We start from the raw sequence: 20,215 nt of genomic DNA on the forward strand, positions 1-20,215 counted from the left end.
GGTGAAAGCCGATCCGGTGATCCACAGCGCAAAGTTGTTGCATTTCCTCAGCAACCAGCACGGATCAGCTCCAGGCATGACGAAGCAGATATCGTCCTCTTTTGGAAGGCCAAACAAAGTAGTTTCGCTTTCACAACGAAACACAGCGCCTTCACGACATGGCGGCGGCAACAACAATACTACAGCGAGAATAAAAGTTACGCCTTCTTTCTTTGCGTGAACATTTGGGCGGCATTATGCAAATCTTCCCACATCGTGACGTAGACATGTGGGGGCGTTAGAACGAACTGTTTTAGGTAGTTTTATAAAGAATATCTCTTTGGATTTGAGACTTTAGTCTTTGCAACTTTACAGATCTTTTTTATGCACCAAGAGCTTGTAACACTCCAAAGAGAAAGGAAAAATTGAAATCGCATCATATGACCCCTTTAATACAATGATAACACTCACTTTAAAAAAATAGCTCAGTTAATGCAGGTTCAATTTGACCCTATGAATCACCCGTAATTCAAGCCAAGGCTGCCAGGTCAGTGGTTTTTCTCTTCACCAAACATTATTTATAACACAACTCCCATCCAATAATCATAAAGAGCTTTGCGCTTTGCTATACTGATAAGAAACAAAGTCTCAGTTCTAAAATTATGTTCATTTTATCACAAATTCAAACAATAAGTGCCATTTTGATGCTCTTAAATGTGGGATGACAGATCGCTGTAGCCATTCAAGACAAAAAAATAAATTGTACTGAAGTGCACATCCAATGGACACTTTACTATCCCATGAGGCCATGGGAGAGGCCTTGTGAAGTCATGCAACTGACACTGGTAGGTCAATGACAATGACAACATGGCGAATGTAGTACATCTGGATTAAATTCATGTTATATAGAAAATATATTTTTAGTAATTACTTATTCAAAAGTAGTGCCCACTCAAAGAGTATGTGATTTTGAATGCAGTCCATATGTGCAAGTATGTATGTGTCAATTACTGTGTAGATGTAAATAAAAGCCTGTATGTAATATTGAATCATATAATGAAATCATATCTCTTTACAAGACTTGGATTAAATCACTTATATGTCACTAAATCACTTACATATGGATTCATTTTACGACATGTTTATAACCTTTTTGGATCTTCTAAGTTTTGGTTACCTGGATTTTCAATGGAGGAACAGAAAACTCTCAGGTTTCATTAAGAATATCTTAATTTGTGCTCTGAAGATCAAACAAAGTCTTATGGGTTTGGATCAACATGAGGGTGAGTAAATGACAGAATATTCATTTTTGGGTGAACTCTTTAACACAATCAAACCACACTGACAAACCCCCACTCATACAGTAACAAAAGCATGACTAGGAACTTCCTGACTACCTCACGATCGGAGAACTTTACGTTCTCACAGCGCTGGGAGAGAAACCACACACAAGACCACATCAGACATTTCCACAACACACCCTGAAGTAACACCAATGCAGAATTCAGATGCAGTTTGATTATCAGAGGAAAGAACTGATAAAATGGGGAATAAATTGAAGGTTGAAAACATCCCGAAACAAAATGGGGATTACAATGTTGGTGTTTGTGACAAGCAAACACAATGGTGCAGCCCGTTTTAGGGGACAGAGAAAAACAAAGCGGCTGTATCAGCTCTGTGTGTGTGTGTGTGATGTAGAAGAGACAGTGTTTGCCAAATACCATTCCCTTTAGCAAAGGAAAAACTTCCATCTCCCACACACACACCAGATGTTTTGCCTACTTCAGCAAGTTGAGACACACACACACATGCTCGGTTTCTCCTCCCCTCGCCGCTGCACTCATCCTAGGAGCTGTAAACTACAAGACTCAAAGCAGATTTTCCCTCTGCCCAAGATGGCTGTCAACCGCTGGCCTCTCTTGATATGGATGTGAGGTGAAAGTGGCTGTTGCTGTTCGTCGTCTCGGACTCCTCGCATTATCCTGGACGTGAGAAACGGCGGATCTTCAAAGAACTTATCAGAGGAGGCTTATGGAGACCCATTTCACACGGCTCACAAAGGCTCTCTTGTGTTCCGTCACACTTTGAACATGGTTACATGTTTTGATAGAAGAATTTTTGAGGGGGAGAAAGGATATGACTTATGACCTTCACAAAAAACCATGGTAAACTAAAGGTCTTTTGGACATGGTATCAAGCTACTTTAAAGAATACCACTGTATTGCCATGATACCGTGTCCAAGAAACATGGAAATATTATAGTACTTGCACATTTAATTATCACATAAATACCATTCTATTTGAATCCAGCAAATATATATAGTTAAAGTAGTTAGTTAAGTTATACATAAAAGAAATATTTGATATATTTTCATGTTTTTGGACACGGTATACCATTTTTTTTAAGGCATTACCATAATGAAATACTATGGGATATATTAACATACAAGGATATTATCGTTCAATGCCACAGAATGTTTTTGTGAGAAAAGACTTTGAAAGTGGTTGCTGATGTTCTAAAGAAGTAAAGTCTCGAGACTGTTACAAAAAGTACGTTAATACCATATTATGCATAATACCATAACAGTAAATACTACAGGATTCATTGAGGTCTAGCATACATGGAATTACAAATATCTTAAAATACCATATGAATGAGGTATATAAATATGGTAATGACACTACCGTTCAAAAGTTTGGGGATTGTAAGATATTCTTTAAAAATGAATACTGTTACTTTTTAAGGATGCATGAAACTGATCAATAGTGACAGTAGAGACAAGAGAAGATTTTTATTTAATATAAATGCTGCTCTTTTAAACTTTCTATTCATTAAAAAATCCTGAAAAAATATTACGCAGCACAGCATTGAAACATTTTAAATTGTAATAATTTTTCACATTACAGTTTTTTTGATCAAATAAATGCAGCATTAGCGACATTCTTTTAGAAACTTTAAATCTTGACTGTAATATTATAACAGTAGTGTAAATAAAAAAAAAAGTGTCATGGTTTTTGGACATGATACCATGGTAATACCTAGGGATGCACCGAATGTTTGGCAACCGAATAATCGAAAAGGCCGAATAATATGTACCGAACAATGACTAACGCGATCAAATAGAGGCATGCACTAATGCAGCAAACATGTCGGCAGTGTGAAAGTATTTAAAACTATCAGTTCAGTGTTAAGTAAATATTTTTAAATTGTTGTTTTGTAATTGATTTTTTTATTTGAAAAGCAGTACAAAACAGTAAAAAGCACATTTTGGCTATTTAATTTATGCAATGGTGAAAAAAAATGGCAAAATAGGCATACATTGGGGAAAAATGCGATACCACAATATCTTTAAGTACTATGTTTTTTGGACGGAGCATGTTACAGTAAACAAACAATATCTTAGAACTACAGTGTAACCAAATGATGATGGAAGACTTTAGACTTAAATGAGAAAAGTATTTTTGGTGAAGACTGGATCGAAATGGACAAGAGGCGAGAACTTCACCTGACAAGAGTCGACTCTCAATCCATGACCTTTCATTAGAAAACTCAGTGTCCCTGATAAGCAAGAGCAGCATGACTAACTTGCACACTTACATGTGATGTGCCCTTAAACAAAAGGCAACGGACAACAAAGAGCTGGAACACACAACTCTAAAACCGTGTTACACAGAAAAAGGGGGTGAAAAAAAAAGAGATAAAGAAGAACACAAAAGGCGGCCCGCTTGAGGCGCAGACATGCCTGAGCGGACTCACTTGATAAACTTTCCACTGACGCTCTGACCTCAGCGACAAGGGCGCTCACACACACACACACGCACAGAGAGAGAGAAAAAGACTTCACAACAATTCCCAAACTGACAGAGACGACGTATAAGCGCTAATGCAGTCCGTAAGCCTCTCTTTGAAACATCCCAGAGCGTCTTTCGGCTTCACGCCAAGGTCATATTTACGCAGACACGCAAACACAAACAAAAACAAATGTCAGTCAGTGAGTTTGCCACAGCTTCATTTGGATGGCGTTTACTATGTTGTTGTGTTGAGAACTGAGAGGAGAAATGATTTACTGCCAACCTCTAAAAGCAAATATAACGTCGTAAAGAAGAATTCGGAGTCGTAAATATCGCACATCACCTAAAACAAGCGCTCTCGCTCACACTGACGTCTTTTCTTGTCATATCTTTATGAACTCTCTGTTCTTTCACTGGCCTTGCCCCAACCCTGACCAGAGAGAGGGAGAGAGAGAGAGAAAGAAAGAAAAAAGGGAGAGAACGAGTGTGTGTGGCTGGGGTGAAGTGAGGACATGAAGCTGACGGATCCAACTGGGCCATGAGGAACTTGTCCAGACCAACAGAGCTGGGCGGAGTGGAAGAACAGTACTGCTTCTCTCTCAAACACACACACACATGGGCTAAAAGACAGATCCAACGTACAAACAAAGACTCAGCACTTTTGCTCAACAGAACTAAACAGAAATATGAAAGACACATGGAAACACGTACTAGGGATGTCATTATCCTAAAATGTCAGTAGTCAATGCAACCGCAAAAACTAATATACTATAAACAACCATTAACAAGCATTTTTTTTATTAAGTATTTGGAAATCTTTAGCAAATCTCAAAATGAATATCATATCATTTCATACTGTACATTATAATGCAGTAATGGTTAAATTCACTTGTTAGTATTTAAAACAATTGAAATGACTTTTTTTTGTTTTAATACTCAAAAATAGTAAATAATTATATTTATTGGGTGTCTGCCATAACATCAATAACATATAGCATATTTAATAAACATAACATGCCATAACATATCTAATAAAAAAAAAAAAAAAATCAATAATAAAATACACTAACATTCCAGTTTGGGTTTGGTAACATTATGCTCCCCAGGGCTGCATTTATTTGATGAAAAATACAAAAAATATGATAATATTAAATATGTGTACAATTTAAAATAATTATTTTCTACTGTAATACATTTTAAAATGTAACATATTCCTGTGATGGAAAAGCTGAATTTTCAGCATCATTACTCCAGTCTTCAGTGTCACATGATCCTTCAGAAATCATTCTAATATTGCTGATTTGGTGCTAAAAATATATTTATAATTATTACTGATAATTGTGATTAGTGCTGCTTAATATTTTTGTGGAGACTTAAATCTTTTGTAACATTATAAATGTCTTTACTGTCACTTTTGATCATTTTTGGTGCATTTCTTATTCATTTCTTTATTTAATTTCCAAACCTTTGAACAGTTTTGTATAAATATTTAATATTAAAGCTTTGAAACATTTGACATCATAACATGTCTTGACGGCATCTGAGGAGCGAGCACATCTAGCGCTGTCAAAGAACAAAATTCTATTAAAGCTACTGATAGAACAGGTTCCACTTTCGCCTCATCAGTCCAAACATTGTGATCTCCTAAAAACAGACCCATATGTCCCGTCCAAGAGACCATACCATTCCAGCTTGCGGCTGGCACCTACCAGTGCCTGACAATGCAAAACTCTCCACTTTCATTCAGTCAGTTCAAATGCCTGTCAAGCATCGGTGGAATAGCGGCATGGATCATTCCCTTACAAACCCATGGCTCACGTCCACCTGTTTGATGCCAAGTCCATTGGAGGGAGCTGGAACACTCGGATACCTGGCCAAGCTCACCACATCCTTCCGTTCCGACCCTCACCCTAAATAGTCAGCAGCACATTAGCAGTGTGAGTACTCTGTGTGAAATTTCTGACAAACTTAGAATGTCTTTGAAGAACAAAACGGGATGTGGGAGTTCATGTGGTTCTATCTTTGGCGGATAAAGCTAAACGCAGAGCGCTGCTGTGGAAATGATACAATAACCACATAATATTCAACATTAATGAGATAAGCAAGAAGAGTAATCACAAGGATATTTGACTTCACAACACCAGATAGAAACGGAGACATTTTGTTACTTTTATCAGCATTTCTAAAAAGCCAAAAACGTTTTGTTCTCTATTTACGTCAATTGAAATGAATAATTCACTCAAAATTAAAATCCTGTCCTTACTTTCTCACCCAAAACTTGTACAACGTTCTTCTGATGAACACACAAAAAAAAAAACATTCGGAAGAATCTCTGCTAAGCTCTTTTCTGTACAGTGAAAGTGAATGGGAGTTTGAGAACAGATGCTGTCAAGCTCCAAAAAGGACAAAAAATGCACAATACAAGAACCATAAAACTATTCCAAATAAAACGTATGGTGCATATCAAACTGTATGAAGCCAAATATCTTTGTGTGAAGAAGAGTTAAGCTGTTTAAAGTAGTTTATTCAATGAAATCAAAGCTTAATCAAAGATATAGAATGCTGCAGTTGTGACGTCAAACTCCAGAAGTCTAATTCTCTATGGGTTCCCTTGAGATTTCCTATGGGTTTTTCAATTCATGAGTGAAATAAGGTCTGTGTGTGGTAAACATAACTTAATCATAGAGTTTCTTTTGTACAACATAAACTGCACACACTCACACTCCAAACATTCCTGTGGTCATTTATTAGAAACTTACGTTTTTTTTTAAATAAACATAACAGCTTCAAAATTTGCGTTTTCAGTATGGGTGTGTGTAATTTATATTGTAGAGCAAAACGTTTAAGTATCATCAATTTATATTTACCACAGATCTTATTTCACTCATGAATTGAAAAACCCCATTATAAAAACCCACAGGAAAATCTTGAGGGATCCCATGGCAGATTAATGCCAAAGCAGAGGCGCGGGAAGATGTTTTCAGTTGGGGTGCTGGGTGAAAGTGGTGGGGGGTGGGGGAGAGTCACCTCATTCGACAACTCCACAAAGCACTACAACCGCATCGATATGAACACTCGTTTAAGTGGCATACACACTGGGAAATTTGACTGCATATCACATTTTTGAAATTATCGATAGTAGCTGATCAATCTCGGGGGTTGGGCTGGGTCCGCTAGGCTTACTTGTTACGTCGGTGCTCGTGCTGGTGTGGATGCCGATTTTGTAAAGTTTTTGCTGGGAAGGGCATTTAAAAAAAATCTGAAATTTGCTTTTGCGCCATTATCTCCTTGTATTAAAGTTAACCTTGTTCTCATTCTGTATAGTTTATGTCTGATACCACGCGCCAGCATCACGTGTTCATGAGGATTAGGCTAATCATTCCATATAGAAAACATCACAAGTAAAATTAATCATGTTTATAAAGATAAACATGGGTTTATTATAGCCCACTTACAATTTACATTTCAGAGATCATTACAAATAAATTATTAAATGCTAAAACTGAATACATTTAAATGAACAAACTTGGCGCTGCATTTGCAACCATGTGAAAACAGGGGGTGCTGCAGCCCCCTCAGCACCCCTACTTCCCGCGTCCCTGGGCCAAAGTATACTTCTGTTTTTACATGTACGCAAAGGTCTGCATACACTGAGTGTGATGCAAATTTCCTCACCAGAATAGTATGTGCATACTCGCGCACCATCTGATTTTTATAACTGTGCATACTTTGTATCTTAATTTCTACTTTTGTCTTTCTTTCATGGAACAAAGTCATATATGTTTGAATTTAGATTGTTTAGGTGAACTAACTTTTTCATTTAAAGACATTATTCAATACAAATTCTTAACAATTATAGTTACATGCAATATCAAATACAGAACTATTAAGTCTAAAGACAAACAGTATGAAACTAGACAGAACTACACAGAATTAGAATAGAATACTTCAAATATTACAGATAAAAAAAACAGAGGAATCCATGCATTTCACATTACTTAAATATTTGTCTTTTCTGTTGGCATTTGTGCTCTAAGCATCTGATAATATTTGACCTTGAGTACTAATAACACACAATTTGTATGAATGCACATGAGAGCATTTACTCTATGTTCTTAGGGCTGAAAGGGGTAGGTTAACCCTATTAAGCAAACATTTTACTTGCTGCCTTAAAACACTTCAAAGCACAAATCAAAACAAATCCTATGTGCTGTATATAGATGCCAGGGTCGTTCTACATGAAACACTGATTGGAGAATTTCTGGTTCCCCTTATACACATCAGTTAATCTCTTAAACCCTCCTTATTTCTCCCTCCTGCTCCTGCTGTGTGCCCCTTCCTACCTCTCGCTTTACTTCCTCTCCATCCCTCCATATCTCTGCCTGTGTCTACTTTAACAAGCGGCTCTGTAAAACAGGCACAAAAGCTGCTGTTACATTCCAACCCTGGAGCTACTCACACACACACACACACACACACACACACACACCTCTCATTTCCCCGTTCACACGCATTCCAAGGATCTCATCAAAGAACAGAGCACCAGACCTGCCAACCTCATCCCACTACTGATGACCTTAACAGCGATCTCTAATTTAGCCATTTTTATGAACATGCTTCCTGCCTGATCTATCTTTGCTCATGCATCAAACTAGAGATTTTCATATATTCAGTTGTAATATAAATTCATGATCAATTAATTTAGCATAAATACAGAAAATGCACTATTAATATTGATCATACTGAGGCATTAGAAATAATTTAAAAGTGCTGCATAACTGCATAATTACTACAAACATGAATAACAGCTCAAAATGTGTCATTTATTGAGGAAAGGTGTGCTTTTACTTTTCTATACATTCAGAATGAATATGTTCGCCTGGTGAAGGTTAAAATAGATCATTATTTTAAAACAGAAATTATTAAAATAGTTTTATTTACATTCCTTGGAATGATGTTCAGAATATTTCAAACTATTATTGTTATTATTAATAATTTTCTGAAGATTGCAAATTATATTTTTTATAAATACATGTTACAAAATTTGACACAAAAGGTTCAGAAATGGAAATATTGGCATTTTCTCTGTTAATAAATATTCAGACATGCATTTACACTACCTTTCAAAAGTTTGGGATCAGTAAGATTTTTTTGAAAGAAATTATTACGTTTATTCAGCAAACATGCATTAAAATTTTTGACAGTAAAATGACAGTAAAGACATTTACATTCTTACAAAATTGTTTGAAATATATTAAAATAGAAACATTTCACAATATTACTTGTTTTACTGTATTTTTCCTATTGATCAAGTAAATGCAGCCTTGGTGAGCATAGGAAACTTATATTAATATTAATCAATTAATTTAAATATTAATTTGCATAAATTTAAAAACATTAACATAAAATGACCATTAAAATAGATTACAGAATTTGGGGTACAAGTGAATAAATCAACCATTCATAGGCTTCAAATTAATCAATGACAATTAAACAATAGCCAAAATTCAACTCAAAACATATCCTGAACTGATGCTTTCGTACTACCCTGAATACCCATGATTCCTCTCTGATCTGATCCCAAAGCTCCGCCCCAACCGATCATGCTGCTGCACAATACTTGGCACTTCAAATCTCCTAAAGGATGCAAGAAAGGGAGGGAAAGACAACAAAGAGGAAAACGTGGTTGAATTGGAGAAAGAGGGAGTGAGAGGGAGAAGGGGACAAGAAGCCACTCTGCAGGGTGACCCCATCACGTTGGCCTGAGGTGGGCTGGGCTTCTAATCGTCTCACTCTGACCAAACCCACCAAAGAACTCTGTCACCCCGCCCCATCCCAACACTGCCCAATCATAATGCGGCTTTCTGAAGGCCGGGCCCGGCGTCTCAGTCTGTGGCCCCTTAATCCACTGTGACATGGGGAAAAAGCACTGCGGCAACAGCGTTACCACAGCGATGGGTGGCATTGGCACGGAGCCACACAGGAGCATGCCATGGGCAGAACATGTGCCAACGGAGGCAGATGAAATTAGGAACTGGAGCTTTAGATAGACATCCTGCCAAAACTGACAACAACACATGCAATAAATGCACCAAAAATAACCCCTCCACCAAGAACTACATCACAAAATGCAAAAGTATAGGTGACAATAAGCATAGACAGTAAGAGGAAGTGTTTCTTTTTTTTGCAGATGATGTCCACATCATCACAGCTCTTGTCTCCAGAGGAACACAGGGGGTTTTACTAAGGCGCGCACAGCTGCACACAGACACACAGGGCTTCCCAGAGTCAAAAACCATTGGTTACGCAACACTAAAGCCCCTGTGCTCTCTCTCTCTCACCCCCCTAAATAGCTCAAGCCAAGCTCAAAACACCCTCACATGAAGCAACCAATCCAAGCCAAGAAAGCATATGGGTACAGGTTCTCACCCCATCAAAACAAATGCCTCCTTAGAACACACTGGGGCAAATTCACGAAACAGTTGCGCAAAAACAATCTGACAGAAATGGTAATTCTGTCATCACTTACTTGTCCTCATGTTGTTCCAAACCTGTATGACTTTCTTTCTTCCGCGCAACACAAAGAAGATATTCTTAAAAATGTCTCCGTGTTTTTAGACCCCATTAACACTGTATGAACAAAAACAGTTGAAACTTTCTTCAAAATACCTTTATTTTGTCTTCTACAGAATAAGAAAATAAATCATACAGGTTTGGAACTACATGTGGGTGAGCAAATTACACAATTTTCTTTTTGGGTGAACCATCCATAACAATATCCTCATTCTTTTTAGTGAAAACATAACATCATTAAGAGCTAAAACAACAAAGACATTGCATGCAAATAAGAAAAGCTTTTAGTAATTATTTCAATTCTGTTCACACATAACAACAGGAAAAATGTCTATGCATCTATCCATATGCTATAAATGCTTAATACATATGAGAAATGGCATTGTTGTCTATAAATAAATTTGCACTTTAGTATCCACCTAGGTTTATGCCACATTGCACACATTTGTGCTGAAACTGATTACATCAAAAATAATAACACTTAAACTGATCACCAAATCATTAATACTCCTAGATTGAACACAAATGATTCTCTGAATCTATCCTGAACAGATGTTTTGTTCCATTAATTGAAACAAAAGTTAACAGAAAAATACTATCAATAGTAGTAGCATTGTCATCACTTTAAACGCATCATGGGAAACCCACACTGCTCTGCTAAATCCTGATATGCAATCATTAGAATACACACACACAAAAAAACATTTCACATTTGGGAAAAAAAGAGAGAAGTAAAGCAAGGCCAAGAGGGTGGAAAACCCTACACTTGCTGAAGGGCAAGTAAATAAACTAAAACAACAATAATACAGAGTCAGCCAGGCATGACACTCAAACCCTTGGGCAAAGTGGAGAATGCACAGTAGTGGCAGCTCTGTAGACTTCTCACAGCACTTGATTAATATCAAAGACATCTCTGAAAAGTTGACTCACATACTAAGTAAACTTCCATTTAGGAAAAAGACATCCTATAAGCTGCTTAGTGACTCACAAATACATATATGTGCTGCTTTTTCCTTTTGTTGCATTGAGAACAAGTGTAGACATGCTAACCCTTTCTGCCTCCATTCACAAATATGTCCATTTATCAGCCTAAAGAGGGCCCAGTCATCAGTGGGAGGGAATCTAAACCCCCTCACCTCTCTCCTAAGATTTCAGAAAGGGATTTTCCACCAAAGACTCAAACTACACAGATAAATGGGGGCTGTTTTTATAAATAATAACATGATATGCATATTACCTATTAAATGTTCTAGACAGGCTTGATAACACAAAGACAATAAGAAATGTATAGCTCACACATGCCAATACTCAACCAGTCTTAAACAAACACTTGGTCTTACCTTCTCTGCTTGTGAGATTCCCTCTGGTCTCATCTGATTTCTGGAAGTTTATACTGGCGTAGGCACTGAGCTCTTCTATACCTTCCACGGCTCCCAGCTCCACTGGCTGAGAGTGGAACGCATTCCAGTCTGGAGCATGCTGCTCTCCATTCTGCACTAGATCCAGATCGATGTAGTTCAGGCCGTTCTGGTCATGGTTTGTTAATGTGGGAATTGTGCCTGAAGAGTTTTCCCTTCGTCCGTTGGTTACTGTAGATGCAGGAGGAGCGGTAGAAGTAGCAGAGGCCTCACCAGGTCTTAACCACACATTCTCGAAAGAGGCGGAGCTGTGGCGCTTTACTTCACCTGACTGACAGGTGGCCGATGTGTCAACTGACCCTCTGGTTGTTGTGGAAGCAAATGTTTCTGAACTGTGTCGCCGTCGACCCTGTGGGTCAGCCCGGATTACTTTAGCCCCTTGGTTTCGCCCAGAAGTGGAGTTTACCCGTGTGAATGCACTAAGACCTGACAAAGGGCCAATCAGAGCCGATCTCCCTGGGGCACCGCTTAATGCCGTCACATCATGATTGGGTGATACAGAACAAGGAGGGGCATCATCTGCATCTGGCAAGGCCTTGGTCATCAGCATCATCTGAGTATCAGGAAAGCTAGTGCAGGATGCTAACTGCATGCTGATGTAGTCACGGTCACATATGCTCTCACAGGGCAGTGGAGGGGAGGATACAGAGTTTGATGGAGTGATTATGGCATAGTCTGAACAGGAAGTGGAAATCTGCATTTCTGGGCACAAACGCCCTGCCTGCGACCCCAGCTGCATGTTCATGTACTCAGATGATGAAAGGTCTGATGGGGCCTCAGCATCACTTCCAGAAAACACAGGCGGGAACAGCGATGCTAAGCTCGCCGAAAACGTCTTGTCGTTGAATTCAATGTTGACATACTCGCCAGGACTTTTGGGCTCAGCGGGGAAGGGACTCTCACGTGTTCGTGGAAGAGTACTTGCTTTGCTGGTGTCCAGTGACAGCCGTGTTGGACGTGTCAGCCTCCCGCTGCCCTCTGACCTTTTGGGCTTGACAGCAGACTGCTGCGAGTTGCCTTGACCACCCAAGCTGTCACTGCTCGCTGAAGACGATGAAGAGTCTGCGTATTCCAATCGACTCGAGCCCAGTGATATCCGAAGAGAGCTCTGGTCCTGCTTCCTGTTGGCATGTTTGAAGGAACGGGGCAGAGAGAAGTAAGCATACATTGGCCTGGGAGGATCTTCTACAGGGTTGAAAAAGCAGTCTGGAGGCGTACTGGTCATCGAACAACTAGCCGGGGACATGTTTATGTAGTCTCCACAAGATGACACTTTACCTTCCATACTCTCTATGGAGAGCTTAGGGTTGATGCCATTAGTCCAGATCTTGCCATAGTTTGTTGTGCCATCTGGAGAGCAGCTGCCACTTGGTGACATCATCATGTAACCATTGGAGTCAACATGTGAGTGTTGCCGGGGGTTGATAATTTGTTGTGGTGCAGACGCACTTTTTGGAGTCATGGGCATGTAGTCACCGCTTTTCACTGTTGGGGTCGCAGGCGCAACGCCAGGCAGCATGGGCATGTAGCCGTCATCTTTGTGATCTGGTCTACTGTGGTCTTTTGCTTGTGAAGCGTCTATACCTTCCTCTGGATATGAATGTGTAGGCATGAAGGAGTGCCTGTATGTTGACGACGATGATGATGCAGAGTGGCTTCGTGGGTATGTGGGCATCATTACAGTATATTCCTCTAGCGAAGTAGCAGATGACTGTGAGGGAGTCTTTTGATGGCACGGAGTTGGCGGCGATGCACCAGAAGAATGCATTCGCTTCCGGAAACATTTCTCCAGCTCGGGCTCCTCCAGTCTCGATGGCGTTCCCCTGGATTGACTTCGCGATTGGCTCCCAGTGCCAGGAAGTGAACCAGGCTTGGCCATGCAGATGTAGGTGTTTATCTCCTCCTCCCTGGCATGTGGCGAATCTGGAGTCACGCTACGGAAGGAGCTCCGAAAGTTGCAGGGGCTAGATCCATATTCATCTGAGGAGATGAATCCGCCATCACTGGGCGATCCAGATATGGAGGCGCTAGAGCGGCGTGGAAAGAGGCAGTCAGACGTGGATCCGTGGCCACTGGTGCTGCTGGAAGACAGGCTGACGGGGCTGATGGCTGAGGGGGAGCACCGTGAGGTGGGTGTGGGGATTGATCTGCTGTGATTGAGTGGTGGGTGAAGTCTGGATCCACCCCTGTGTCGCTGCGACTGAGGTCGGGCTGTGCTCGGACTGCCATCAACAGACGCCGGTCTGGACATGGTGCCCTCCCCATCACTGGACGCTCTCACTCTGAATGAATGGCTGTGTTTGCCAGGTCTAACAGGAGAAGTGGCCGTCACACTCTCTGCCCGAGAGCGCCTGCCTAAACCAACTTGACTGGGGGGTGGATTGTTGTGATGATGCCTCCTGACAGGAACTGAGATGGGGTTTGAGCAGTTGGAAGATGACTGACTTTTGCTGCGCGGCCTGAACTCCTCACTCATGGCTTTCATGGCTTCTAATATAGTTTCATGCATGTTCTGAGCCACAACGGAGTCATCCACTTGCATCCAAAACTCCCCAGGCCCGGTCACGGCAGATCTCCCGACTTCAATGAAAAAGAAATGTTCAGAGTGACCACATCTCCTAATGTTCATTAACTGCAGGACCACAGCGGCCGCATCAGAATTGAGTTTCACAAAACTGATAGTCTTATTGGTGAGGCATAATCTGTAAACACCAATCAAGTTCTTTGTGTGACCAAGACCCTTTGGTTTCAAAATAACCTGCCAAACCTCTTTGAAGGCAGGTCCCGGTGTGGCTTCGCCGTAATTATCCTCGCCAACTCCGCGGCCCGCAGCAGTTTCGTGGACCTTACCTCTGTTATGAAGATCAACCAGGGCTTGATACCATGACTCCTGCTCTACCTCGCTGTCAGCAGCGATGGCAAAGTACTCATCCTTGGTGTAAAGCGCGACTAGATGTTTGTTTTTAGAATCCGCTCTTTTGTTGATGTTAAAGCAGCTCTCCAGCGGAATGGACCTTTTCGGTGCTCCAGACTTGTGTCTCCACTTCTTCTCGTTTTCGTAGTACTCCAATCGGGACGGTCCGCAGGCGCTCGCCGCCCTCAGTACAAAAAACCTTTTGTGCATGCTTTTGGGTTTCCTTAAATAACCCACCTTTTTCACGTCCGAAAAACATCCTTGCTCCGTGGTCGGGCTTGCCATGGTATAAAAAAATAAACTATAGAAAAATTGCAGGATTGAAAGTCAAAGCGTTATGCATGTACTCTTCGTCAAATAAGAGCGCGGAGATAAAAATGGTTCCATTGAGTAAAAATGAAAAAAAAAAAAAAAATAGCACTTAAACAAGTCACTTTTGTGCGCTCCGTCAAGAGCTTCAATTATAACAGTTCATCGACACAGTAGTGCACTTGGATTTTTTTTTCAGCAGCATTACATTGTTACAACTAAGTTTAAATAATCTATCGGACATCCTCAAAAATATTGCAAGTACCGGAAAGCACCAGGTTTATTATGTAAAAAATACAAAACTGTAAAAATTACAAAACAGCGTCCTTTTCAGTCCGGAGATCCGAACGCATTATCAAAACAAGCGCAGTCAGCAGCGCACGACCCCATTTACCCCGGAGATCAAAGCGCTGTCTGCAAAAAATCCCAAAAGTGCAATTAAACAAAGCACGAGCGCAAAGTATGCATCTGACCGTTATTTACAACGGAAACGTACCAAGTCCGTTTGAACCGCTGCATAAGTTCCTCCAAAAGTCGCCGAGTTTTCTTTTTTTGCGAAGCCATAACAGACCAAAACAAGGCGCCGCTCGTGTATGTTTGTATGGAGGAGTACGATACAACTAAGAATCCCGCCCCTTTTGGAACTGACCTCGTTTGATTGGTGAGAGCTACTGTCAATCATCACAGGGGGCTGTGAGAGACATGTGATTTAAATGTAGCGGTGGGGTTTTTGATTCTTCCCAGTGACTTGAATCTTTCGAATTAGTTCACTAAAAATATTCATTTTCACTGATTGTATATTTGGTCTTTTCTGCAGGATGCGTCGTGAAGCCAGTAAGAGAACGATTCGTTTACATAAAAGATTCATTCAAATGAATCATCCACTATAAAGTTTTATTTAGAGGCAGTGATGAACAGACGCTATGTAACTATGCACTGCAGTTATTTATAAACACACAATTGTAAAATAGAAAGTCGGTCATACTTTACAGTATATGTTACTGTCTATTTACATGCATATACATATACTTCAGGTGTAATTGCATTGCGGAGGTGCTTTGAAGTACACATTGTTATTGTTATTATTACTATGGTGATTAATTATAGTGACATAATGTGTGTAACATGCAGTGGAATGAAAAGTGGAATTCTTTCTTTCCAGCTGGCGGAGAATCGGATAATTAACTGTCCGGATCAGAGACATGTGATTTAAACGTAGCGGTGGGGTTTTTGATTCTTCCCAGTGACTTGAATCTTTCGAATTAGTTCACTAAAAATATTCATCTTCACTGATTGTATATTTGGTCTTTTCTGCAGGATGCGTCGTGAAGCCAGTAAGAGAACGATTCGTTTACATAAAAGATTCATTCAAATGAATCATCCACTATAAAGTTTTATTTAGAGGCAGTGATGAACAGACGCTATGTAACTATGCACTGCAGTTATTTATAAACACACAATTGTAAAATAGAAAGTCGGTCATACTTTACAGTATATGTTACTGTCTATTTACATGCATATACATATACTTCAGGTGTAATTGCATTGCGGAGGTGCTTTGAAGTACACATTGTTATTGTTATTATTACTATGGTGATTAATTATAGTGACATAATGTGTGTAACATGCAGTGGAATGAAAAGTGGAATTCTTTCTTTCCAGCTGGCGGAGAATCGGATAATTAACTGTCCGGATCACAGAATTGTCCGCCCTGAAAAATGCAGCCTATTTTCAACAGAAAACAAGAGAATATAACATTAACATCAATAACCATTTGAAACGAATCATACACTGTAAAATGTGGTAACATGCAATTGTTACCTTAAAGATTTACTGTATTTCTACCTAATTGAATAATTAAAAAGAAGGATTTAATTGATAAAATGAAATTCAGATAGATAGATAGATATTAAATAAATAAATGTACATAGGAAATTCATATATAACTGTATGCATTTCCTAAATAGGATTCTTCTTTGATCCTATTAAGAACCTTTAAGGTTGTTTCCAAACTCTAGTATGTAGGATCTAAAATTCAATAATAGTACTCTACACATTCCTTGTGTTTTATTCCCTATAATATATCTGACAATAGCATTACATCTTTGAAAATTGATTTTGTAAAAAAAAAAAAGGCTTTAAAGACAAATTGCAGTTAGCATTTGTAAATCAGTTCATACTGAACTGCCATATAGCCAAATGCTCACTTACAACGTAATTTAAATGACACTGTAAGGACATTTTCACATCTAACTGAAGGTAGGCTATAAACCTGCAGATGTAGTTTTCGGTTTTAAGAACGCAATGAAAGTCGGTCGCATTCATTGAGCAATACTGCCACCTGCAGGTAAAATACAAGGTTGAAAACAACACCCGATACGTTACTCTGTGTCTTGTATTTTTGTTCATGCAGTTATTTTTTGTAATTGACTTTGACTTGTAAAAACGCTGCATTCATTACTGCTTGAGTACAGCTGTAATACCATTACAGAAACTGAAATGTTATAGTCAATTTCTATGAATAGGGTACAATATAGTGTCTATTGTTTTATGTATAGCCTAAGCTAAAACATTATCTTGATTATTTTTCATTTCGTTTCATAGCTTTGGAATAGGCATTTGATGTTAAAATAAATGTTGTGTTAAAATAGCTATACGCTACATTCTAGGTTAATTTTACGTTAAATAATAGTTTATCAAACATATCTAATAGGTTCCACAACATAACATGGGATTTATCTCTTATGCATTAGTCATAGGACATCAACATTCGTGGAATGAGCCAGTAAAACTTTCTGCAAAGGTCAGACAATTCACTTCTAGAAAAAAACTACAAACTTCACGAGAGATGAGGTCACGCGACCAGAAGCCCCCTCGTTGCATCACTTCCGTCTTTACCACCTGACGAAACATGGTGAAATGAAAGTAAAATCCGACGTGTCTGTTGATAGCTAATATTAGGACTCGGGAACGCTCCTTTTACTCACACCACAACACCCAAGGAACGTCAAGGCTTCCAAACAGAAACTGTTATTTAGATATTATGGTAAGTGATAAAAACCTACACAGTAATTGTTTTTCTAGTCTAGTACATTTACACTTCAAAATAATAGAGCCTTTATGGGAGGGGTGTCAAACTGAGTTCCTGGAGGGCTACAGCCCTGCAGAGTTTAGCTTCAACCCGAATAGAGAATGAATCTACGTCACGCCGCGTTGGATTCCGCCATGTTTTAGGTCACGCTCAGGAGCACACAGGGTGCGTCCGAAATCGCATACTGCTTAGTAGGTACTACATTTGAGTCTGAACGTACTACTCGACCGTTAACAAAGTACGTTCTATATAGTATGAATGAGAGTAGTATGAATGGAATACGGACGTACTACATCCGCCATGTTGATGTTGTCACGTGACATGCGTCTTCACAACAGCGCCCAAATTTAAAGAGCCCTCACTACTGCGCGAACATCAGCAGTGTTTCACGTAATTCTTACCGCTTTCATCGGCGTTTTAACGTTGATTGGATCAGCAGCTCAGAGGAGGCGTCGGTCAGCTGCTCGCAGATCACTGATTTTTTAGGATTACTGATAAACTACTGTCATTTGATTTGTACTATTTGTATTTGTTACTTATTTAAATTTTAGTTAAATTATGTCTGAATTTATTATGTTTGTATAGGTCTTTTATTAAGTTTTTAGTTTTATTTCATTTGAGTTATTTTAATACTTCAACAAACTAAATGGAAATGAAATAATATATATATATATTAAATTTATAAATGTGTGCATGATCAAATCATGAACTAATAAAAATTTTGGGGTTAACTAATTAAAAAAAAAATCTTACTTTATATTTTTGTTTTAGGTTCTCCCACTTTTGACTTGAGCGCAGAAATTTTGCCCTCAAGTCCCTGCTGTCACAAAAGCTCTGTCACAATAAATGCACAGAAATCAAGCATAAAAAGAAGGCAGTAAGACCTTAGCTTGAAGTGTTAGTATTTACTACGTTCAGAGTCAACAGCACCTGAATAAAAGTACATTTTACATAACTTGTTTACTTACTCAAAACCTTTGATGGCAGCATTACGCTTTCCAGTGAAGAGGGCTTCATTAGCCACTCTCCACTGAATAAGGAGCTGAGTGTGTTCATCAGTCCCTGTAATGTCAAAGCAGTCACCATTAGTCATTATCAATCCATTAATGCTACATTGACAAGCTGTGACATATTTATTAACAGTAGCTTAGTATGTAGCTAACTAAATATTAGTAAAAGAGGGGGAAAAAATGTTTTAAAGTCCGTGGAATTTTCTAATCTCATTAAACTGCTTAACAACGAACGTCTCCGTTAAAAAAGCAGTTAACAAGCTGATGTACAACAGCATTGACACTAGCTCGATCTGTTCGTTAACTTGATGTGCTCAGTAATAACAATGATTAAACATCTTTTTACAGCCGATTCACGAAATCATCTCATCGATTTACAATGTTTAAACTTTCAATAAGTCAGCCGTTCACTTAGATCATGTTAAACAAGTGCAATTTAACCACAATGAACAACGTTTTTCCCTGAGGTACTTACACTTGAAGAGAGCCGCATCGTCGCCTTCCGCCATTTTCGAATATGACGCCTCCTCTCCCGTGGCCTCATGGGATAGTAAAGTGTCCATCGTATGCATGCTGCGGAATTCGGGCGGAAGTAGTAGGTCATCCGGGTACTTCTCGCGTACTGTTTTTCGAATACTATGAATTCGGACATACTACTCGCCTCGCATACTGTTTTTCGCCTACTATATAGTATGGAAGTATGCGATTTCGGACGCAGCTCCAGTGTAAACACACGCAAATCACCACAGAAAAAGCCGACCGTTTACTTACTATTAATATATATTTTTTTTTTGAAAACCATTTTACATACTCTTAGAATAAAACGGACTAATATGTAAATCTCTTTAAATAAATAAAATCGCTCTGTGGTTTGTCTGAGAGGCTGCAAATATTAATTATTCAACCGGGTCTCGTTCACTACAGTGGTACTGATATAGGCTAACGTTAACTGCTAAAACACTGGTCAGAGCAGCAGAACCATGGCTATTTTTTTTAAAGGGGAGAATACATAGCTAGATCTCAAACAGTGGATCATTTATCATTGTTTTATATCGTCATATTGCCCAGTAAAACTGCTCAGTGTAAATAATTAAGCCATTATAGAGGTAACAGAACTTACTAGAAGCTG

The 20,215-nt window shown here is 39.2% G+C and overlaps 2 protein-coding genes and 1 long non-coding RNA gene across 4 annotated transcripts in view; 1 reads left to right on the plus strand and 2 right to left on the minus strand.

Moving 5' to 3' along the window:
* The window catches only part of LOC107683387 (insulin receptor substrate 1-B-like), a 21,075-nt gene extending 5,496 nt beyond the window's left edge, over positions 1–15,579 (minus strand). Inside the window, exon 1 of the mRNA XM_016479445.1 lies at positions 11,685–15,579. Within this exon, the coding sequence (XP_016334931.1) occupies positions 11,685–14,961 (3,277 nt within the window). The 5' untranslated portion in view covers positions 14,962–15,579. The remainder of the gene's footprint in view (positions 1–11,684) is intronic.
* A 2,296-nt stretch (positions 15,580–17,875) lies between these two features.
* LOC107683388 (rhomboid-related protein 4-like) overlaps positions 17,876–20,215 on the plus strand; it is a 9,932-nt gene continuing 7,592 nt past the window's right edge. For both annotated transcript variants that reach the window (XR_001633719.1, XM_016479446.1), the window contains exon 1: positions 17,876–18,031. Coding sequence is in view for 1 of the 2 variants with exons in the window: in XM_016479446.1 (XP_016334932.1) it covers positions 18,029–18,031 (3 nt within the window). In the remaining variant the exon portion in view is untranslated. The remainder of the gene's footprint in view (positions 18,032–20,215) is intronic.
* Positions 18,836–19,583, minus strand: LOC107683389 (uncharacterized). The gene is made up of 3 exons (XR_001633720.1): positions 19,562–19,583; positions 19,045–19,138; positions 18,836–18,910 (listed from the first exon to the last, which is right to left on the minus strand). It is a non-coding gene; the product is annotated as an uncharacterized LOC107683389 (long non-coding RNA).

Source organism: Sinocyclocheilus anshuiensis, unplaced genomic scaffold, assembly GCF_001515605.1.
Source record: "Sinocyclocheilus anshuiensis isolate Anshui unplaced genomic scaffold, SAMN03320099.WGS_v1.1 scaffold1170, whole genome shotgun sequence".
NCBI lineage: Eukaryota > Metazoa > Chordata > Actinopteri > Cypriniformes > Cyprinidae > Sinocyclocheilus > Sinocyclocheilus anshuiensis.